At 38.8% G+C, this 24787-nt stretch overlaps 1 protein-coding gene across 2 annotated transcripts in view; it reads right to left on the reverse strand.

Annotated features, from left to right (window-relative positions):
* The window catches only part of CSMD1 (CUB and Sushi multiple domains 1), a 1069501-nt gene that overhangs the window by 729686 nt on the left and 315028 nt on the right, over positions 1-24787 (reverse strand). For both annotated transcript variants that reach the window (XM_054280127.1, XM_054280126.1), the window contains exon 3: positions 14962-15074. In XM_054280127.1, coding sequence (XP_054136102.1) covers positions 14962-15074 — 113 coding nt within the window. The remainder of the gene's footprint in view (positions 1-14961; positions 15075-24787) is intronic.

A 24787-nucleotide genomic window follows, 5' to 3' on the forward strand; every position in this document is an offset into this window, starting at 1 on the left:
TAGCAAAGGCTGTATTCAGCTGTATTGTGTATTTATTCCCTGGAGCTTAGTAAATTGCTGCGCAGGTTTTATTGTTTCTTTTGTGAGTTTGGTTTGTGCTTCTTTTGGTTTCTGTTCTGTCTGGATTTTTTTAAAATGCCACTACCACTTTTGTTTTTCTGAGTGAAAAGTTTGCAATTACCAGGATTTAGAGATTCAGTGCGCAAGAAGTAGAGTCAGCTCTACTGCTACCTAAAACAACCAAACCCAACTAATCATTAGAAAATATAAATAAATACAATGAAAAGCAAACATAAAACCCAGACAAAAAACTCCAACCAGTACATTTTTCTTGTATTTTTCATTCACATCAGTATTCTGAGAAAAAAAAAAAATTAAAACCTCAAAGAACCTGTGTATAAATGACAAAATTCTGACCTGATCATGAGTTTCACGAACAACAGCTTGAAATCGCTAAGCCTACAAGGAGTATATTTTCTCTTCCCACTTACGCTCCCTTATCTCTCACACAGACCATAGCACACACACCCAAACAGAAAGTCAAATTCCTATAATGTAGAGCTTATCTTTAAAGAAAAAGATTTATGGTTTTTGTTGGTTATTATCTAAGTCTAAAAAAAAAACCCAAAAAGAAGATTTGAGGGGTAGCTAAATCCCTAAAATGGCTCTGAAGTGCTGAGTATGACCTAAGCACGGAAAAAAACATCTCTGCTTTAGCCCTTTAAAAGTTGATTATGACTTTTAATTTTCCAAATCATGTAACAGAGAATAATATTTTAACTTTTGTTTTATTCTCAATTTTCTTTTAAAAGCTACATCTTAAACATGAAGAAAACCCGCTACTGACAAGCATGCAGTGAGCAAAGAGAAGTAATCTTTAGAATTTGCAGTTGTCATAGAATTCTGGTGAGGCTTCCAGAAAAATAATTATCTGCAAGCAGAGTGAACTCCACACATACTTGACTTCTCACATGCAGGGTGGCAGGATTCTTCTTTCATTTAAAGACGACTTCTGCTAAATAAGCTATTTTGCATAAAGACTCCATCATGATTAAAGTCAGGAATGAATGAGAAAAAACAACCAACCAACCAAATGAAAACACACACCCCAACAACATAATGTTGGAAAAGCTTTTTCTTTGTCTAGGTGAATATTGATCAAACGAGCAGCACTGAAATATGTTCCACTTTCTTTTACTGAATCAATATTGCCATTGGCTTTACAGAAGAGCTGACTTGACAGCATCGAAGATAACTTCAGTATCCTACAGCCATCCAACTATTCACTGCTTATCTCATTTTTCCCCAAAATGCATTTTCTCAGTACTTAAATACAATTGACATTTTTAAATACAAATATGCAGAATAAGGAAGCTATTAATAAAAAAAACTAAAAAACCCCACAAAACAACAACAAAAAAACTCCCAAAAAACCCAAAAGCCCCAAAACCAAAAACCAGCTTCTTTGTTACAGCCATGCTGTATTGGAAGGTAAAACCCAGGCAGGCACAAATCTAATTTCCAGTCAGTTTAGGAGACTTCTTCACTTACAAGGTATCCACAGTCACTCAAGAAATTCAAAGAGGATGATTGTGCAGGTTTTCCTATGCTGCCACCAGGATGATGCATATTCAGTGTGCATTAAATTGACTTCATCTTTTAAGAAGTCAGCAAAATTTCGCACATTTTGCAGCAGAAATACCAGTTTTCTCACAAGTTTTGGCTTCCAAAACCAGTTTTTCATCTCAAAACTGAAATGGGAGAGCCTGAAAAACTCTGGTTTAGAAAGTTTCATGACTTCTCTCCAGCCTCCAAAATGAAAGAATTCCAAAGAACCGAAGAACTCAAATATGTAGAATAATTAAAAATTATCTAATAAGATAGCATTCTCAAACTAAGTTTCAAGTAAGAGGGATTTCCATTGAGGTGAAGCATATATTTCTACTAAAGATCCTGTCAGTTCAAATGCTGACTTTCTGTAAAGCTGGGTACATGGTCTAAATCTTAGATTAAGAAGCAGGCACAAATACTGAGAAGAATATAGGCATGGAACCTGGGAATGGAAGGAGGGGATCAAGATAGCACAGGAAGGCACAGCTGGAGCTGAATATAGCAAGGGATGTGCAAATATGAACAGCTTCGGCAAGTGTGTTAGTCAGAAAAAGAAGACAAAAAACCTGTACTCCCCCAATAAATCAAGAATCACACAATCATTCAGGTTGGAAAGGTCCTCTAAGATCATGGAATCTAACCCTTAACTGATCCACTTGTTGTAAACCATACCATGGCACTAAGTACCATACCCAGTCATTTCCTGAACACCTCCAGGGTGACTCCACCATCTCCTGGGTAGTCCATTCCAATGTTTTACCACCCTTTCCCTGAAAAAATTCCTCCTGAGGACATGGAGGAGGCTGAGGTACTTGCTGACTTTCTTTTGTTTCTGTTTTCACTGGCAAATGCTCTTCCCTCATCTTTCAAGTCCCTGAGCCTCAAAGCAGTACTTTGACCTCTGCAAGATGTTGATACAGTCCCCCCAAACCTCCTTGCTTCTAATTTGGAAAGATGTGGGTTTGATGGATGGACCAGTCAATTGAGATGAACTTGGGTGGATAGCTGCATCCAAAGATGGTGGTTACCAGCTCGCTGTCCAAATAGAGATGAATCATGAGAGGTGCCCCTCGTGGGTCATATCGGGACTCAGTACTTTTATTAAGGACACGTGATTGAGTGCAGCCTCAGCAGGTGTGCAGCTGAGTTTTGTAGTTGATATGCTTGACAGAAAGGGTGTCATCCAGAAGGATGTTGTCAGGGTTGACAAATAGGCCCATGGAAACTTCATGAAATTCAATCAGGCCAAGTACAAGGTCCTGCAATTAGGATTGAGGTCACAGGGCACTTGCTGATATCAGCGCATGCTAAAGAATGACTGGATTGAGAATAGGCCTGTGAAGAGAGATCCAGGAACAGCAGTGAATAAGATGCCTGGATGCCTCTAAGTACACATTGCCTGGATGTGAGCAGTCAATGTGTACTTACAGGCCAGAAGGCCACCCATATCCTGAGCTGCATCAAAAGCAGTGAGACCAGCAGGGTGAGGCAGGGGATTATCCCCTTTTACTGTGCTCTTGTAAGACCCAACCAAAATGCAGCATCCAGGTCTGGAGGCCCCAGCTTACAAACGTCACAGATCTCTTAGAGCAGGTCCAGGGGCAGGCCATGAAACACCTTTCCTGTTAAGGAAGGCTGAGTTTGATTGTTCACCATAGAGAAGGTTCCAAGGAGATCCCACTGGGGCCTTTCAGTGCCTAAAACTATAAGAATGATGGAGAGAAACTCTTCAACAAGATCTGAAGTATTAGGGAGACTGACAAGGCTTTAAAGCGTTTTGTAGATTTAGATTTGGCATAAGAACATCTTTTACAAGATTATGGTGAAATACTAGAACAGGTTGCTCAGGGAAGTTGTGGATGTCCCATCGCTGGAGGCACTCAAGCTCAGGTTTGACTGGGCTTTGAGCAATCTGATCTAGAAAAAGATGCCCCTGTTCCTTGCAGGCAGTTGGAACGAGATGGTCTTTAATGTTCCTTCCAAACCAAACTATTCTATGATTAAAATGCTCAATTTACCGACAGCTAAGATAGTCCTTCAAATTGCAAAGTCAAAGAAGGCAAACAGAAACTTCTGCTTTGAGATTATTTCTCTAATGTTAACATAGGCCTCTAATGTTAATTGGCTTTTGAAATATTTAATGATTATAATCTTTTATGAATAGCTCTTTATCCAGCTATCACAAATTTAGGGAGCTAGTCAGGCAAGGGTCACTCAAGCTGCTGGGTAGTACTTGGACCAGGCAAGGATCTCACAGTCAACAGTTCTCTGGAGACCTTTAATGAAAACTTTGATTAAAAAAGGCAATTTTGAAAACTAAAGCTGTAGCAGGAGAAGTAACTGTTTTATGCATGCCATGATTTATGACTGTGAAGCCCTCTAATCCAGTACTGCCATCCTCAGCAACAGACCATAAGCTTTATAAAGGGCTTGAAAGGCCTCAGGACTGATTCTTGCTACAGTCAGGTTCACCCTGCATGAAATTCTCAAACTTGCCTGCAGCTTTGCCTTACTTCATTTAGCTGCAATAACAATTTCTCTAATTGAGTGGCTAAGGCTAATTTGGTTTCCTTTTTTTTTTTTGCCTCCCTTTTTTTCTGATGGTACAACCAGAGTTTTAAATCAATAGGTCTAGTAAACAGTCTATGCAGAATGAAGAATTTTTCAACTAGCACAAAGACATGGTTCAGAGAAAAACAAGCCTGTTTTGAGTCTTTGAGAAGCAGAGATAAAGGATACAGTCCAGGGAGATACAGAACAGGAACAATAAGAGATGAGACAAATACTTGGCTTTAGAGAGCTCAAACTTATGAACCACTCACTCATAGTCAACTACAGAAATGCAGACCCAGACAAAACTGGGTTTAGGAGTAACAAAAAACCAAAAGAGTAGTAGCTAACATGCACTGGACGCCATATTAAGTATGGATGAGATGTGGAATTGCAGACCATGGAAGAAAGAGAAAACATATAAAATTATTTTAAATATGAGTAACCTCAAGTGCATCCTAAACTGATGAAGAAGAAAACATAAACTAGTGGATCCAGATGAGCACAGGAAAAATAAGAATTATGCTAGGAAAAAGAGCAGAAACCAATAATTGTTTGTGCAACTATAACTACTCTCTTGTTCTTTTTTCCTTTTCTGTAAAAATTTCATCTGGACTAATAATGAGTAGATACTCAAGACTGATTGCTCTAACAATTTTGGATTTCCATAGATACACACAGAAAGAATGCTGACTTTCCCTATAAATAAGGGTTTTGCGTATCCAAAACTGCTGCTTTAACCTTCTTGTGACTTCAGGTTTACGTTTACAATCCACTGACACTACACAGATATGTCTTGTGTTCTTAAGCAACTGTAAGAAAGGCACAGATCTAATACAGTCAAAGAGATTGTGTGACCTTCCAAGCCTCCATAGCCCTTTTCAAGTCAATCCTATAAGCCAGCTTCAAAGAACTTTAAAGCAATATTTCTCTAAAGTATTCCATGCATAAATAATTCTATAAATGTTTTAGGAAGTCTTCCACTATATACAAGATAAAAGATTTTAAAGTGTCAAAGAGTAAAAATACAAAATAGTTAACAAGTACTCTAAATGGTTTTGCAGACTCATTTATAGCAACACATATACCTAAGGAATTTATGAGATTATTTGGGTGAATAAACGGTATTTAGATATTCAATACACAAAAGAGTCCAATAGATAGTACAAAAACATGGAGGTGAGGATCATGTGATAGATTTTAACAAATCTCAAAAGTTTCAGTTAAAAATGCAGTGTCTACATTATGTATACTACAAGAAATCTAGTCCTTTTCTTCACAATCAACAAATTAGTGACTTTCCAACTATCATCTTCTTTATTACTAAGCTAGACCAGCACCCTAGTAAAACTTTAGACATGCCTGTTTTGATGAGTATATTTTGTTGCAAACTCCCATATATCTGCCTCATTATCCAAAATGCAAAAGGAAAACTTGAAAAGTTATGCAAATGAAACCTTCAATATATGGGAAGGATATGAAAGAAAAAGTAATTCAAAGAACAATTATTAATGGTTTAGTTATACAAGAGAAGATGAAAAGCAAGGTATGTGACTGTATTTATGTGCTAACTATCCATCTAACACAGCAAATTATACAACCTTAAATTAATCAGGATAACAGCTGCTGGCTACAGTGACATAGCAAATCCAACTTCCTATTTTCTGTCCTAATAACCCACAGGGGTTTATTCCAGAAATACTGATTCAACCCGGCATCACAGTACACCTTCTGCCAGTTTAAAAGAATAAAACTCTGGAAACAAGGATTCCAGATGAGATAGAGATTTTTCAATTTTCTTTTATTTTTGTAACAAAAGATATAAAATCCCTAAGTCATCTTTGCCATTGGAGGCAGATTCATAATAAATACAAAGTAGTTATCAACAGTAGTTCTTAGTAAGCTGCAGAGACTTTTCTATAAAGGTAGAAATATAGTTTTCAATATTAAAAAATGATACTACTTTAAGTTAAGGAAAATAGAATAAAAAATATAAGCAATGTAAAGACTACAACAAACCAGAATGGTATGGCTGGAAATGCATTTTTATTATCAGAGAGTTGAAAAGTCCCTTACAACTTCCCCTACTTTATGCCAGCCAAAGGAAAAAAATAACTTGCTTTACAAATAAGGCCACAAATGAATCAAGTCATAGTCAGATTCAATAAAATCTAGGTAAGTGACAGCTGCATTTAATCAGGGACCATCTGAAGGTAAGTTAGCACTACTGAGAATATCCGGTAACAAATTATGGTTTAACTTTTCAACCAAATAGGTAAATGCATCAAAAATCTCCTGTAAGTATTTAGGCAATATGCCCAAAATGCTGGCAGTATTTTGAGTTCCACATTGGTAAAAGGGAAAAGGCTAAGCCCAGACAAAACGGAATTTGAACAGAAAACAGGTTTCTTCTTTAACTACGGGCATGTTGATATTTGGCACATCAGTTGCTGTTTGCAATAAATACGGAGTGAGTAGGGAAGGACACAGGCTGCTTAAAATTCTATCTACAGCAAATCTGCAAGGCTATGAACAAAAAGTTATTCCACCAAATCCCATTGGCTGTAGAACTGAACAAACAAAAATGCCAACTCTGTTAAGTCACATTGCATGGCTTGTTTCAGAAAAGCACTTGGAGAAGAGACAAATTCCTTAAATTCCCTATATAGATGAATTAAAGAAAATCCATTAAAATTTTGAATTATGGAATTTCTGATCTTGTTTGCTTATCAAACTATTTCATCTCAAGAGAAAATATTTTACCTTAAAAAATTAAAGTCCAGGTAGAAGGACTAGAGGAGAGGCAAAGCTAGTCTCTTCCTCTTCAGTAAGAGTGGGGTTTGCTTATTTTGGGGTTTTTTTTGTTTGTTTGGGGTTCTTTTTTTAAGCTACCTACAACACTGATATATGGGATTTTTAGATCACACTGCACATTTGTCTGGGTTCCAGCTATGACAGAATTAAATTTCTTCATAGAAGATAGAATGGAGTTTTAAAATTGTGATGAAAACAGTTTTTGTAACACAGGGAGGTTTCAGAAATTGCTGAGCAGAGCTTACACAGTGTCAAGGCTTTTCTGTCCTGTCAATGACTAGGCTGGAAGCGCACAAGATGTTGGGAGGGAACACAGCTGGGAGAGCTGACCCCAGCTGACCAAAGGATTATTCTATACCATTTGGTGTCATACTCAGCAATCAAACGGGCAAGGCTGGAGTCTGGCTAGGGCTGCCATTTCTCAGGAATGTTTGGAGAGATGGCGTTTGCCTTCTCCAGTAACCACTAATGTGATGGATCTCTGCTTTTGTGGAGATGTCTGAACACCTGCCTGCTAATAGGAAGCAGTGAATGAAATCCTTACTTTGTTTTGTTTGCACATGCAGCTTTTTAACTATTAAACTGTCTTTATCTCAACCCACCCCTTTTTTTTACTTTTACCCTTCCAATTCCCTCCTGCATTCCACGGTGGGGCTGGTGAGGCAGTGGCTGCGTGGTGCTCAGCTGCCCCCTGGGGCTAAATCACAACAACAACCTTAATACTCATTCAGATGAGGCAATGACTGCACTTAGATAACTGTGACATTTCAAAAAACTCTTGAAGTGTTTTTCACAAGTTAATATTAGTCATACAAACACACATCAATGAAGACAGACTAGAAAGAACATGAAATGGGATATTAATATAAGCACAGTTGGGATGATGATCTCTCAGGATATAGCAGGGGCATGAAACCACTGTTGTAAGTTCTTTAGGCTGCACAGAAAGAGAAGCCATTCTGTTACTACACTGACTTTCCACTTCTGTTTTCCATGCTGGAACGTGCTGTTCTGGTTTAGGACTGGCACCCCATAGGAGCAGAGGATAAACGCCTTAATACTTCTCTCTAGTAAGCCCACTTTTACCAAAACATTTTTCTTTTGGGTTTGTGATCTCAAATAGTAGCAGAAATAAGAATTTTGTAGACGGAGGCTACAAAACCACTAAACCATTACTAGGTACAAGCCACAAACAGGGTGTTTGCTACTGATTTATGTACCAAGGACATAAGTCACAGTAGCTTTTACATGGATCAGTAAGTCACCGGAAGGCACAAAATATTCCCTTCCAGAATCAGAGGCAGCCAAAAAGACAGTCCCAAGAGCTTATCTTAAAACATGTAATTACTTTTGCAAGGGCTACCAGCCACAGGAAGGGTGCCATTCCCTCATTAAGGGTTGAGCTGGAAAGATTGAGCCTGTGTGAAAGCTGGAAAGCAGAACACAGCTGACATACCTTACAAATTAGCTAACATAATGGTCATAATGTAACATAAAAGTCATTCTTCATTTAGGTACAAAATTCATGGGTTGATAATGAGAACTGAAACATTTAATTTAATTTTAGACAATTCAAGTAGGGTCTATTTTGTCACAATTTTCAGTAAAGTCTATTTTTTTTCCTAGGAAAGAATTTCCTAGAACCTCTTATTGGGAAATTTCTGCCCTTGGATATTTTAAGGAAATAATATTCTAGATTTCTTACTCCTGGTCCTTTGAATATTGCTGAAATTCAACATTTAAGTGAAAGGAATTTCACTTCTTTAACCCATTCATACACTTCAGAACACAAGCAGAATATTTTACTTATCTCTCCTCACAAACACAGTATTTCATTTTCCAGAAGTTTTCTGAATTTATGTAGAATTAAAAATAATTTTCTTTATTTGGTATTGTTAAAAATATTTTCATATCTAAATAATTGATATTCTAGATTAGGTAGTAGAGGCCTTATAGAACAGGATCACAGCCCTGCTAGACCCCTTCTGCCCTGAGATTTTGCTACTACTAATTATGGCAAGGTTTGATACCTGAAATATCAGGGTTTTTTTTAAACTGCATTATGATTTCTTTCCTGTATGTCATCATTACAGTCATTCATATGATATTGTTACAAAAAAAAAAAGTTATTTTAAAGAAAAGTTGCTAAAGAAAGAAAAAAAACCCAAACATTTTCCTGTGTAAGGACTGCAGTTGACAAAGGAAATGTATACCTACATTCATTCTCAGAAAACAAATTCTTCCACTCTAGACAGGTACAAGTACAAATTTCAGCCTTAAAAAAAGGTCCTTTTTCAGTCTCTGCTTTCATTATTTAAAGTTTTTGGGTTACTTCATTGTGTGCATATACCAACACATATTGATAAATGGTTCAAAAAAAATCTCAGTTTGAAAAGAATAGAATACCAAAATAGCAAGTATTTAACTAAAAAGTTTTCTGGCCACAGAAAAGCTAAGAAAAAGGCGGTCTGTGCCTTTAATGTTTAAAAATATTAAACTCATAGAATTTACACTGCTTCTTTCTCCTAAAACCACAGCAGAATAGAAAATATTTACAGGTTTAGGGGTGACAAACTGAATCCTTCCCAAAACCCACACAAGAGAATATTGAACAAACTGCTTAACCCTCAATTTCATCGTCAGATCCTCATTAGAATATTTTGGAGCTTTTCTGAGCTGGATGTAGTAATAATCCACTGATGTTCCCAAGTCATTCACAGTTTCACATCACTGGAACAATCAAAATTGTTCCAATGATTGAATCTGCTAATGGAAGGGTTCCCTGCCCATGGTGGTGTTGAGGTTTTGAGATAGATGATTTTTACAATTTCTTCCAATCTTCTATGATTCTATGAAAATTAAATATTGTCTAATAAATAAAACAGCACCCATGACTAAACCACAGAGATTACCTGGCAATGTTGGATTGAAGATTCAGGAGACTACTCATCTCAGGAACAGCAGGAATCATTATGCATACAAGTTGCATAAAGTTGGTATTTTCTTGCCAATTTAGCTTCCTACTGAGAACTTGAAGTATTTGCCAAGATTATCCATTGGATTATTCATCCATTCCCAGAAAATAACTACTCTCATCATCGTATCAGAATTTGTTGAAAGAACAACTACAAAGCCATAAACCAGAGTCATGGACAACAAGTAGCAAGCAGTTCAAGCACTGAACAAATGACAAGCAAAATTTTACTCTTAAAATTGAGTGCAGAAAAGGTATTCTGGTACTTGATAGAGGGAAACTTCTGGACACATTAGCTTGAGTCCAGAAGTCCATTATCTTCGCCGGGGTCCATGTTACCTGGAAAAAGTCACAGTGTTGGGGAAATTACCTTGGCAAACTCACAGAATCATACTAAATTGGTAGAGGAAATTATTCAATTTTTTTTGTTTATTTTATATAGCCAAAAGTATCAAACCTTAAAAAAAAAGAAAACATAAACACGACAAAATAAACAAACAAAAAACCAAATAAACACAAAACAAACACCAACCAAAACAAAACAATTCCCTACCATGTAACAGATACTCAAGAAGAACAAGACCTGCAAGAGGTGAAAAAAACTAGAAAATTTCTTCAAAGGCTATATACCATAGAAGTGCATCACTTCTTTCTGCTGTTGATGTCAAAAGGGATTTAAAAAGAAGCTTTGGGAAGGTACACAAGGGAGGATGAGGTGAATGACAGTATAAATGTTAATGCTGGGTGTGAGCAGAAAGCTTTGAGAAATCAAAGAACAAAAGAAAAAAGGAAATATGGCCTGCAGGCAAGTAGAACAGAAGGACTTTCTTCCAGCTTTCTTGTCTGGCAAGGAACAGCTGCTTCTGTAGAACAAAAGTCAAGGACAGGTATGAAAAAACACCAAGTCCAGTACATCTGGCATGTTGTTTAAGCAGTGTTCACCAGTTGTACACCACAAAATATGGTTAGAAACAACAAAAACAACCACATACACCCACACATACAAAACAACCCAAAAAAAAACAAACAAAAAAAAACCCCAAAGAAAAAAAAGAAACAAAACAAATTAAAACCCCACTAAACCAGAAAAACAACTCCAAAACACAAAACAAATCAAACAAAAAAAAACTTAAAATGAACAAAGAGTTGTTAACCTTAGAGGCCATCTTAATATTTAGTAACAGACACCAGTGTAGCCAAAAATAAGGCAAACTCCATGATGTTTCATTTTATGTTGATGACTAGGAAGACACTCTGAAACGAGTGTTGTACTTTTGCTACTTTTTTTCCACTTGGCAGCTGGATTCTCCGGCAGGCCATGGTACTTTAATAGAAGAGAGACCATCAAATTATAAATGCATAGCAGTTCAGATACTGCTGTAATTTAGAGAGCATTTGTCTCTATTGCCAAATATAAGCAAGTTTTCTGTATGGGAGGAATACATCTGACTTTCCAAAGAAAACTACTACAATGATACACCAATGCTGATTTTTTAATTCATTATGTAGCCCTCAAAGCACCTTTTTAAAAAATGGCTTGTTAACTTCATTCTAGAAAAGTAGGAACAAAACTGATTTTACCAGAGAATTAAGTAAAATTGCACAAGTCTAAGTACTTTGTTTTCTCTTTCTGCAGTCCCTGCAAAGCCTAAACCTATTTCCTGTGATTCCACTGCAATTATAAAAAACAAACACATACTACAGAAAGAGGAACAATCCTTCAATTCTCCAATTCCATTGCTAAAAACTTATGTTTATATATTAAACAGTGATTGTAATGGTCAATCAAAATCATTTAATGGTTTAAGCTGATTGATGCTACAAACTGAACTTACTACTTCTGAAGAAGTAGTAAGTTCAGTTTGTAGCATCTTCTACTTCCTAGAACTAGGAACTTCTGAAGTTCCTAGTTCTTTTTACTGATATAATCAGATGTTTGAATCTTCCATGGATAATTTTATTTCTAGAAAATAAGAACAGTTCAAGTTTCCTCCAGTACCAGAACTTAGAGATCTGATGTGATCACTGAGAAAAATGAAAGTATTATTAGTTAAAAATCTCAGAAACACACATATAAATCTGATGAAAGAATGATCCAGTAAAGAAACCTACATTTCAGCCTAATAGTTCAGTAACTACCCAACTACATCAGTGTTGTCAAACTCTCAGGTCTACTGCCACAAGGATCTAATTTAGTTAATGTTAATATCCACATGGCATATGGTTGACACCAGACTAAGTCATGTAAATATCAGCCATATTCAAAGGCTTACAGTGGTATAATGTGGTTTCTCTAGCTTCATTCTTATTTCTACATTTTAAAAACACAAAGGATCCAGTTATGTCATTGCTGCACAGGAGCTGAGGTAATAAATGAAGAGTAAAAGGCACAGATCAGAATCTTAGTGCAGGGATGAGGATGTAATGTTCTCTCTCTACTAGGGATACCAAGTATGGGTATAGCTTCAGAGGCCATTGGATCACCATTGAAGTGGTTCACTTGCCTTGTTTCCTGCTTTAGTGCCCTACTGAGTTTTTCAAACTCTGCATCCTGAACCCATAATATCCCAAACTCCCAGCTGGCAGCAGCATTCAGTAGCACTTCAATGCTCCCCTTGCCTCCAACTGAACAGTAATTCACTTACTCAAGAGAAGAATGAAAGAGCTGGCCAAAACCAGGGATAGGCATACAGTTTAGGAAACCAAACCAGCAAGGGATGGGTAGCTGGCAGAGTGATTATAAAAACTACTTCTGACTGGTTATATCTGGTCTGTATTCCCCCGCCCTAGAGAAACTGAGCACTTGCCTTAAAATCACATATGACGCAGAAGCCAGAAGCTGTCACTATTAAAAACTGTCTGGGGAACAATTATGGAAGTTCTTAAACTATGGGGCAAATCAGCTGGCCGTTGCAGCAGAAATCACTCCAAGCCTTCACAAAAAAACACCTGACCCTTCACTGCTACAATTCCTTCTAGAACCACCAGTACCCACTGCCTGTCTCTAGACTGAAATGCTGTCACTTGAGTGACAGTCACCATTTTTTCCAGAGCTGGATGTCACATTTTGACATCAATTTAAAGTTCATTGACAATGCTAGGTTTACAGCCCTAAATCTGAAAGGGGGCAGTGTTGTTTAACCAGAAAGTGGTGCTGCCTGTCACTGTTAATTACAGCTCTTCCTGCTGGGGTTTTTACAAGAAAGTAGGCCAGCAGGAAGTGTCATTATATTACAGCCTGTAGCTCCATGCATGTGTTCCTAAGTTGACAGTCAAGAGATGTCCTTTAGCCTTTTTCACTGTGCTCTTCAATACGAAAAACAAACTGCTCAGATTGCAAAAAAGGATGAAATATGCTATTGCATGCATCTCATAGGAGAGAATAATAGAGGTGCATAGAAAGCAGCTTCCTATTGAGGCAAAAAAAAACCCCAGCTCCTGGTGTGTTCAGGATTTCTGATGTTCCATTTCAATTTCCCTAGTAAAGCAATAAAGGCTATGGCACTGAAACTTAGTCTTCTCACAGCCCCCACAATAGTTAAAAAGTGAGACTGATTAGCTGACTTACCAGGTGCTAAGGCTTTGAAGGACAAAGGAAGGGGGGCATAGCTACCAAGGAGAGAAATACTGTGAGCTACCCACCCAAAGAGAAGAAGCTCAAAACAAAGAAGTTTGAGCTACTCATGACACCTCCTTTGCTCCTGTCTTTCACACCCATTTAATCTCCTCTATATGCATACTGAATTCAAGAAGAGACTTTAAAAAACACTATCATTTCAAACCATTAATGAGATATGAAAGAAAGATATATCTCAATAGGGAGTAGATTTTGTCACTGTCAAGAAAGGAAGGTAAAGTTTCAACAGTCCTAGAAAAACCTGATGAAAGCTCATGAAGCAGTCTCTGGGGTACTGTGGCTTTAGAGAAAGTGGTGACCAATGTAATGGATTTACACACTTGCAAATTCTCTCCTAGTAAAGAGCTACCATCAAACCATACTACTTTCTACATTCAGTTCCACGTGTCAACTGCATTATAAAAACATTTCAGGCACTTAACTGACTGTAGGCAAATTTTTCAGAATAAACACTCTCAGTCAAGGATTAGATCCATGAAACCATAGAAAAAAATCACTTGGAGTTTGAGAAGTAATCTGAAAATTAGTGTTCTCCAACTTTAAGTATTAGAAGCCCTGCATTTTCCATGAATAAATAAAAAAAAAAGCCGTAAAAAAATCCAAACACACACAGAACCCCAAAATAACCAATGCAACACCACACACTCAGTTTGAAAACTGAATTACACCCAAAACACCCTTATTATCCAACAAGCAGGTGACTTAATATCACTGTACCTGTTAAGTTTCCCCAATAAAGGCTACAATTCTCATAAAATAATTTCTTTAATACTTTGAGCTGTACAAAGGGTACCATTCCAGTTTAATAAGAATAATTCTTGGTAGACACAAGAAATGCTTGGCCTTATTTCTAACAAGAACTGAGTCTTCACTGCAGTCTAACACCTTCCACACAGTACGTTTCAACTGCTTTTTTGTTTAATTTTATATATACATATATTTTTGTTTTCATCTTTTTAATTTTCCACAATGAGAAGAGTAGTGGTTCATTTTCAAGACCATTTAGGATCCATATCGTCTCTCATTTTTATCACTACACCCCTTAGGTTAGACATTGCCTAAAGATGCTTCCAAAAAAAATCACTTAGGAAATAATAACAAAACCATTTAAATGAATCCATCTCTGAATCCAGCTTTGGAGACCTGATAAATTTTGTTAAAATCCCATCAGAAATTGCAGCATCAGTTTAAATTAAATTTAAAATTCAAAACTGTGTCCATTTTAAAGTAATATTTTTAAAATGCTACAAAACAAGCCCCACAGTTAATGCAATACCAGCCGATTACTCAAATCCCAAGCAGAATTGAAACACCACATTTCAACATGAAAAATATGTATTAAGTACAGTGAACACCCAGTAAGAGGAGTTCTTACCTTCATAGATAGCTTTGAAGCCTTGGGCACTGACAGCAAAATCTGTGGTGAAACAGAGGGTGAGGATAGATCCTGTGCTCACAATAGATGATGGAAGCTGAAATCCAGATAACCTGCAATAAAAAGGCACAAATTACTAATACTTTTTATAATTAGCCCATCAGTAGATGTGGCGAACATTATGATAAACGTAATGTTTTTACATCTGAATTGCAAACACATTATGGGCTTTACCCTGATGCATCTCTAAACACTCACTGCAAAATTTCAAATGTGTCCTTGACTTTAAAACTCTCCTATGCTAACACATCTATGTGCTCTCCAGAAAAGAAACAAAGACCTACTGAAGACTTTTTTTTTTTTTTTTGGGTGTTAGGACTTATTTTAAGACTAAGATAGGTAAATTTAGGACACCTAGAAGTAGATATTCAGGTCTTGACTCACTCAGAGGTATTTCCTACAATTTCACGTAGCTTAGGCTATCTTGTCTATCCTCCAGGTGCTGCTTCAGAAAACCATGTATGTCATATGCTCAGTGTGATAAACATTAACTGACTAGAAAACAAACAAACCACCACATTTCCATTTGAGAGCTTCAGAAAAAATTACCTTACATTTCTCCTCTTACTAGTAGTCTTACCTTTACGTGCAAAATGGAATTTTGGATAAGCTATAATTACATTCCAATATTGCTTATAAGACAATTTGCCAAAATCTGGATATTTTTGAGGGTAAAATTGATTGAAGAAAAATGTTTAGATCCTTCATTGAAACATCACTAAACACAATTTGTTAGACCTGGCTGATACTAGTGAGATGTTTTTTTAATGATTAATTTCTCATAAGTAAGATATAAGAGAGCATTACTGTCCCACAAAAACAAAACTATACTGGTGGCTTAGCTGATCTCTAGTTAATTTCTGTATCATGCAATAGGGGTATGTGATTATGTATAGGATAACCATGCCAGAAAGCCAGCTCTTGTTCAAATTTCACCCTGAAAGAGCTTCTTAGATGCTGAAAAAGATAAAAACCCAAATAAACAAAAACAAACAAACCCCACAAAAAAACCCTGACTTTTTTTAAGATCTAGATTCTTAAGACAATCCATGTCTTGAAAAAAGAAAAGCCAAAAACAAATGAAAAAGAAAACAAAAAAAACCATCTTGTCCTTGAAATTTATGGTACAATTAAGTTATAGTTCATTAATTGGCATCCAGAACTACAGAAGAGAAATAACAAATAACTGTAAGCTATGTACTAATAGAGCAGTATCGCTGAGCTAGATGTTCTTTGCAAAATTAGGTTTATATAAGACCTCTTTCATATATAAAAATTCATAGGAGGAGCTCCATGCTTCAGTTGCTCTAATCAGCTGGTTCCCCATCTCTTACCAATTTTGAGTTATGGAAAAAAAATAGAACACTCAGAGATCAGAGCAAGAACTTTAAATACAGATAAAGGTATATAGTCAAGGTAACATAAGTCAGCAAAAAGCTTTCTTCAATTTCTTCCTTTCATTTTAAACAACATTTTCTCCCATATGGTAATTAGCTGTTTGCTCTAATCTTTTTACCTTCTGTTTACTTGTCAACCTAATATTTCTATTCTTTTCCACCTCATTTACTCCAATTCCAGAAATAACCAGGTTGATTTTCCCCTCAGTCTTCAAACTGCAGAACCACCATAAGGCTTGCCACATCTTATGTTCGTGCTTTTGTATGTTCTCTCACCTTCACTAGACATTGCAGTTTTTAGGGAAATGTGCCTCTTGTTCAATTTAACAAATCAGAGTGGTTATCTCTTCTGCCCTACATCTGGAGTGTACTCTCTGACAGTTCATATTTAACTGAGGTATGTATTCTCTGATCTTACTTACATGTCTTGCTCTTCTTTGAGAAGCGATTAAAAGAGTTCTTGTTTTAAGGGATGGGCTTTGGAGTTTTTTTTTTTTTGGACAGCACTACAAGTATTTCCTCCATCTAACATTTCTTGCTAAATAACAGGAAAATAGCATGCATTGTAGGGGAAGAAAGGAAAATCAGCTTGAGTCAGAAGCAGCTAGCCTCAACATTTCACACTGCATGGGAGAACTAAAAAAAGACCCAACAATAAAAAGAGAAATAAAAAAGTTGTATCAGTGGAGAACTACAAAGCTGTTGCTTCTTCATTCCTGTTTTCTCCACTTGGTCTGGATTTGGTTCATATAAATGAATTTATCTCAGCTGTGAGTGGACATCCTGAGTTCTGCTATGATTTCTACACCAACCTGCTTTGATTCTGTTATGTGTCACTTCGACAGTATGGATTCTTAGGAGCCAAACATAATTTTTCTATAGCATCCTCCTTGAAATATCAGAAGATCATTCTTTAGGCTGACATTGCGATTCACATTTAAGGAAGACAAATACATTCTATAGCCTAAGTCTGTGCATATGAAGGTTTTGCAGACAAGTGTGAGAGACTGGAATGTTAATGGTTGATGACTTAAAACATTCTTGCCATTTGTGGAGGCAGCAGGGTGCTTTGCCAGGCTGGGTTTGCACACCCACCCACCCAAGTGGGACAAGGAGTTACATGTGTGCTGGGTTTTGAACCAGGTAAGGGAGAAGGCGGGTAAAAAGCAGACCCTGAAGAGGCAGGGCAGTGCTCTTTACCATTAATGTCCTCCTGTTTTACAACTGGCTCGGTTCTAAAACTGCCCCCATCTACCTTCTCTGAGGAAGGCATGGGAAATTTACATTTAGAGGGGATGTTCGCACATAGGTCTAAAGGTATTTGTCCCTTCAGATGGGGCATAACTGGCCCAACCATGCTGACATGAGAGGCAATGCCTGGAAACCCCTGGCTCCGGAAGTATGCCCAGAGTCAGTTCTGGGGGCTTCCACCAGAGTACTGTGGAAGACCAGTGGTGCTGCTACAGTGTAAAATGCCCATCCCCAGGGGTGGAACCTGGGCTTTCCACCTAAAGCTGAAGTTAACCCACTGAGCTCGTGCTTTTGGGCTTCCCCCTCCTGCAACAGACCAAGATGGCAACCATGACTCTGACCAAGACACAGACAATCAAGTCTCGTTGCTGGATCCATGGGCAGTGTTATTTTTCTACTCCTTCTCTCTTTTGTATACATTTTTCTAAAGTGTTTATTTTATGCTTTTACATTGCTATGTTACTAAAGATAATAACAACCAAAAGGGCTACACACCTGCTTTCCTTTGCAATGCAACTGTTCTAAAATAAACCCTACACATATAAACAGTCATTCAGTTTTGCTTAAATCTAACCTCTCCCAAGGTTTCTAGTAATAAGAAACTGGGTTACCCTCATCTTCTGGGGTTGGTTGTAACTATAGGAAACGGCAAATATGTGAGGAAACTTCAAGTACATCAACTTGAAGTGTATTTTATCAGGATCTTTAAATTGCACTAATCCAAAAAACATTTACAGAAAAGTCTCTAATAGAAAAATTCATCAGATTACCCAGGTGCTTCTATGTCTTGCCTGCCTGGGCACCCCTAGCCAGCTGTGCTGCAGGTCAAAGGGCAGGGGCAGCAGTGGTGGCAGCTTCCCTCTCCCAGTACCCCACATAAAGAGAGGTGTTAAACAGTGCCAGCACCACTGCGGCCACTGCTGCCCAAACAACAGTGGCAGGGCCGCTTGGCCAGCAGCAGAAGCATGATGAGTGATTCCCTGATGCAGAACTTTGACAACATGGACTTCTTGACTCTGCAAGATTTTGCAAAAATCTTTAAATTAGTGGAACTTATCAACAACGGTACCTAACAGCAGCAGTTTTTCTTCTGGTTGGAGAAGAGGAGGAAGTGAAGGCATGTGAAGGAAAACAACATGGCGACACCAAGGTCAGTGGAGAAAAAAGGAGGGGGAGAAGCTCTTTAAAGCATTAGAGCCAAAATTCTTCTGCAAGCTGTAGTGAGGACTATGGTAAAACAAACTGTTCCCATGTAATGCATGAAGTCCACAGGGAATGCAGAAATCCACTTGCAGCCCGTAGGAAAACTGCTTATGCCAGAGGAGGCGGATGTCAGAGAAAGCTGTCATCCAGTGGGAGACCTGAATAGGGAGAGAGGGTCCCTGCTACCAGAGATAGAGAGAGCCCTTGCTTCCAAACTGGAGCAGCCTATCCTTAAAAGACAGCACGCTGCGGATGAGTGACCCATGCCAGAACAGTTTGGAGATGACTGTTTGTCCATGGGAGGGACCTCACAGCATAACAGAAAACCACAGCATAACAGAAAAATGACTTCTCTCCCTGGGCAAGCAGAAGATCTTGACTGACAAACTGACCAAAACCCCACATCCAGTCTCCCCATGCTGTCAGTGGGAAGGAGAGAGGGGCTGGGGGGACCGGGTGGGGGGGGGAAGGTGTATTTTACTTCTCATTATCCTCCTCTGACACTGTTAATAATAAATTTACTTTGTACCTTTAAATTTGAACCTGCCCCTCCCTTAGAGTGTTTTTTTTTTCTCCCAACCCTTATCTCAACTCATAAGCCCTGCATTTTTTTCCCTCTCCTCTGCCCAAGAAGGTAGCAGGAGAGGGTAAGCAAAGGACTTCCATGGATGCCTGGCATTTGGCCAGTGTCACACCATGGCACTCACTAATCCTAATCAGCAGACGGGAAGGAGAAAATAAGTCAAAAATGTTCCTCAGCCAGGAGATCACAGACAAGGAGATAAATTACTGTCACGAGCCAAACAGATTTGAGTTGGGGGAAATTAGTTTATTTTATTACCAATTAAAGTATGTTTGGACTCTGAGAAACAAAGATAGATTAATCAAAACCCTTTCTCCCCAGGCTCAACTTTATTTCTTTCTTCCCAACTCCTCCATATCTTCCCTTAGCCAGTGTAGAGAAATGGGGCTAGGACTGATTCACAACTTCTGCTACCTCACAGTTTTACCTTGGTCCACCATGGGCTTTCCACAGGCTGTGGTTTCTTCAGGACACATCCTCCTCTTGCTCCACCATGGCCTCTTCCAGAGGCCTCAGGGGAATCTGTGCTCCTGTGCCTGCAGCACCTCCTCCCTTCCCCTTCTCACACCTTGGAGGTCTCACAGCTGCTTCTCTCACTTGTTTTTCCTCCCTTTTTCTCAGTATTTTCTCTCCTTTCTTACATGTGTTTCCCGAGGTGTCCCTCGCCTGCTGTGGTGGGAGGTTGGGTCCAGCTGGAGCAGCGCCAGCCTCCCCTCACAGAGCTCCACAGCCCCCACTGGGAGCCTGGGCACCCACACCCTGTGCAGCCTCTATGATACAAGCAGAGAACGCTTCAGCGCACCGCAATTTATGAATTAAAAAGTCAAATAATTATTATGTTATCTTACTAATTAATAATTAGAATCAGTTTAAACTATCTGAATGTCTGGACAGAAGAGAAGCTACAGCAGTTATTTACAAGAAGGAGGTAACTCCAATTATTCCACAGAAAACAGCAGCAGTGCTAGGACAGCACATTTACAGGACACATATCCATAACATGACCTTTTACAAAGCCACTGGCTGTCAGCAATAAGAAGAATTACCCACAGGGTAAGACACCAAATGGTGCTTAAAGCCAAAAGATCAGCACATCCATTCCAAAATACCAGGCTTTTACCTGCCACCTGTGAAATCACAAAAGCCTTGTCCTAATAATTTACATCCATTCTGTTGCCTAAAGGAAGTCAAGATTTAAAACCGGAGACAGCATCTCATGTGTAAAGGTAGCAGAAGCAGCTATTATAAGACTAGTACAAGATCCATAATTTATAATTGATTTTCTATCACAGAAGATAAATATATATAATTAATTTCTTTTTAGTCTCATTGCCCCAGATTCAAATTTTTTTCTTTAAGTCACAGAAAAATGGAAGATAAAGACAGCAAATTGTTCAAGCTTAACTGCTGACTGATATTTACAATCGAACGAGACGGAGTAGATCAGGCTTTCTCAAAAGCCTGTCCTTTTTAACTATTTTCTCAAAACCCTCTAACTTTATGAATCCCAACACTTAACTAAAAATAAATTGCAGGAATTATAACATTAATATTTTGCTAGCAGAGTGTCGTGGTTTGACCGGAAATGGGACATCTGGGATATGTTGTTTTGCTGTGGTTACCAATGGGTGGTCGCATTTTAAGATGAGCACCTAGTTTGACCAGTGAGGCATTTGGATCCGCCTCTTGAGACTACGAACCCAAGGGGTTAAAAGCAGGGCTCTTGGCCTTCGGAGCTCTCTTGGGATTTCCGGCGTGAAGGAGTCTCTCCCCCGGCCCAGTTGCTGGCTGGGCTGGGGGAGGGGAAAGCCACGTGGCCCATCTACGGTAGGCCCGGACTCGGAGGAAGGGTGGTGTAGCATTGAGCGGCCTGTTTATTCCCCCTCCCCCCTTTTGGAGATGGGGGTGCAGCGGGCAGTCCGGCCGCCTGGGAGAGCTTTTAACCCATGTGGAGAGTGAAGGCTTTGCAGAACATTGCCTTTCCCGGGAAAGGGATAGGAGTTGAAGATGCAGGAAGAAACCGGGCCAGTAAGGGGGGGTCTGGCAAAGGGAGAAGAGAGATGTTGAAGAAATGGAGGAAGATGGAGTGGCAGTTTTTGCTGGACTCTTTTTTGTTGTATATCCATGGACTCTTTCCTGGTGATCCAGAGGCTGTATTGCAGGGGGAAGCGGAGGCTCGGCGTCAAGAGAGTTTGGTTTTGAGACCCCTCGGCCCCAGGGGGTATAGAAGAGAGGGGGGGGGACAAAGGTCCCTGGGATGAGACTGTGCTCTGCTTGAAACGAGACGAGGCATTCTTAAAAGGCCCTGAAGGCAGGCCCCTGCCCCATCCCATGCCTGGTGGTGAGAGCACCTCGGCATGGAAAGGAGATGTCACGAGATAGCAAGACTCCGGGCAGATTGCTGATTGTGACAAGAAGTCCGTGGCACAAGGAAGGACTCCGTCTATCCCTCATGAGCTGAAGATTTGATTTTTTTCTAAAGGGTGGTGCCAGACCGAGTGTGGATAATTTTTGGAAATGAAATGTGCTTGGGAATTTGGTGGGAGGAGGATAAGGAAGTGTTTCTGTGTAGTTTTCATTCTCCTTGTGTTTTTTTTTTTTTCTTTGTGTGTGTAGTTTAGTAATTGTGTGTGTAGTTCAGTTAATAAACTTCTCTTTAAGTTGGAGCCTGCTTTGCTTATTTCCTGGCCACATCTCACAGCAGATATCAGGTAAAAGGTATATTTATGGGGGCTCTGGCTTTGCCAGGCCTAAACCATAACATAGAGTATCCTAGTTTAGGGCAAATTTGGGAGGAAACTCCAAAAGCAGTCCCACTAGAAAGCAGATTCAAGTGACCCCTCTCCCAGCTGGCTCAGGAAAAGATTTCCTTGGAGAAAAGTGGAAAAAATATGTTTATTTAACAAGCAAAGTATTCCCAAGCATAAGAAATGAATGCTATTAAAAATTAAAACTTCTCACTGTTCTGAAGAGATGGTCAATTCAGAAAGTTCTTGTCATGGGGGTGTAACTTGGCTCATTGTCTCTTATCAGTCCCTTCTGGTGGTAGAAAATGCCACTGTGGGCCAAAGGTGTGAGCTCCAGGTCTTTTCCTGGGTTTTCAGTCCAGAGCAGGTTTGAACAGTTCCAAAAAAAAAAAAGCTTCTTCCTCAGCTAGCTGAAAACAAACCAAAAAGCAAAGGAGAGCTCTCTCCCACTGTCTGTTCATGCTGCAGACAGCCAGTTCAGGAACAGAAATTGGGAGGAATGGGTGCAGTTTCTGAAAACAAACTCCACACTTCTCTCCCTTGCTTTGCTCTTGGAACCAGTCTTAAAGGTGCAAAACTTATTTCTGGGCTAAACAGATGAATGAGGATGCAAATCAGCATCATAAAGTCACCCTAGGACATAAAGGAAGGTCCCTTTTTATCCAAACTCACCAAGTTCATTCATTAAACAAAAAAAAAGCTGAATGCTTTTAATGTATTTGGCCTCAAGGAAAAGCAGTTGGTTTCTCTAGGTGCCACCAAAGAGCCAAACGTCCATGTCTGCTGTGGGAAGCCCTGATGGTGCACAGCAGCCTGTGAACAGTTCAGTGAGTCCCTAAAGGAACAGGAGCACATGGCATGACCTATCCAATGCCAAACCAGCACACAGCTGGGAGGGGAGCTGAAGAGATGGCAGCTCCTAGGCATGGGAGGTGGACAAGGGGCTTCCAGAGGGTGCAGCTGCTGGCACCAGCAAGGCCACCAGCAGACTCCAATGGCTCTAGCCTGGTGGTACCACATGGGGAGAGAGCAATTCCCAGAGCACTGGCTGCTGGTGGATGAGCCTTGTGGGGTTGTTACTCATGTGAAGGAGTTGCCCAATGGGAAAACACAGCACTTCCCCACAGCCACAGGCACCAACAGAGGAAAACAGCTGGTTCATGTCTCAGGTGCCGGCAGTCACCAGGACTGGTGACTGCTGAATAAATGAACCAGTGGGCTACAGCACTGTGCTATGGCCATGCAGAAATGCCTTCTATTTCCTTACTATTGCTACCTACTGTACATAAAATGCAGCCACATAAATGGTTTCATATGTCTGCGTGCTAAATGACATGGAAAGAAAACATCAGCTAATATTTGATAAAACTGGACACGAACAAAGCAATGCTTTATAGTGTCAAAAATCAAAGCGATACCAAAACCATTACTGTCAGAGAACTAAAACTAATGTTTTACCTTCAAAAGAAGTAAGTTATTTCACTAACTAAAACACTAATGATTTTTTGTGCTTGAGAAAAAAACAGCTGAAACTCCTAAATCATGTATTCCAGGTTATTAACTATATAACCATAAATTAAGTCAAGAAAACAATGATCTTTCAGGGATTTTTTCACCCATGTTTTTTCAAACATCTTAAGATATGTTCTTAGAAAACATATCTTAAGATGTTTGCATCTAAAACATATTTGCACTAGTCATTCTAAGCTTCATTATGTATCTTATGTCTGTTTACTCTCACATGTGGATGCCACATCAGTCATCCTTTTGGAAAGTGCGTACTATTAATCCACACAAGTGTATATAGGTATCTGTTATTTGGCATAACTTTACTTGGGAAGCCAGCTTGCCTTTCCTACATCAGAAGGCTTTAAGAGAGTTCTACATCAGGCTGGGAACAGCTCTGCATCAACAAACCATTGCTCCAACTTCAGAATAAATGAGGATGAATTTTATTTGAAACTTCATTCATCCATAATGCCATAAATTATATTCTTGTTCCCACTTGTGAGTTGCTCGGAAATGAAAAATGTACAGAATTTTTCAGTTGGAAGAAAAAGTCAAAACCCAAACAAACAGAACCACAAAAAAAAAAAAAAAACCTTTAAAAAAAATTTTAAAAAGCCCCAAAACGAAAGAAAAAAGTTGGAACTCATAAACCCTCAAAACTTTGTCAAAGGAAAATTATATTTTATGTCTCTACTAAATGAAATTTAGACAGAGGGAAAGTCTGTGAAGAGGACTCTTTTTACAGGCCAGGTACTAATAATTGAAAGATTACCTGCATTTTCACTTCTCTAGCTTTTATAGGGTCACTTTATATTAGCATATCACAGCATCTCTACAAAAACCAGTGGCATGAAGTCAGTGTAAATGGAATAACAACAAGTTGCTTAGAAATGCTGCAACACACAAAAACTGCCTGAAGGGGAGAAAATATATCAATTTCTAGAGCTTCTTTTAACATTCTTACAAATTGGATTACAGTAGTATTGCTGGCTGAAAAATCCCCTACTCTAACCTTTTTTGGTGGTTCTACTTTAGGCAAAGGCCTAAAGGCAAAAGAAAATATGTGAGCAAATATT

This window comes from Melozone crissalis, unplaced genomic scaffold, assembly GCF_028551555.1.
Source record: "Melozone crissalis strain CALT ecotype California unplaced genomic scaffold, PUWL_Pcris_2 ptg000027l_1, whole genome shotgun sequence".
In the NCBI taxonomy this organism is placed as follows: Eukaryota; Metazoa; Chordata; class Aves; order Passeriformes; family Passerellidae; genus Melozone; species Melozone crissalis.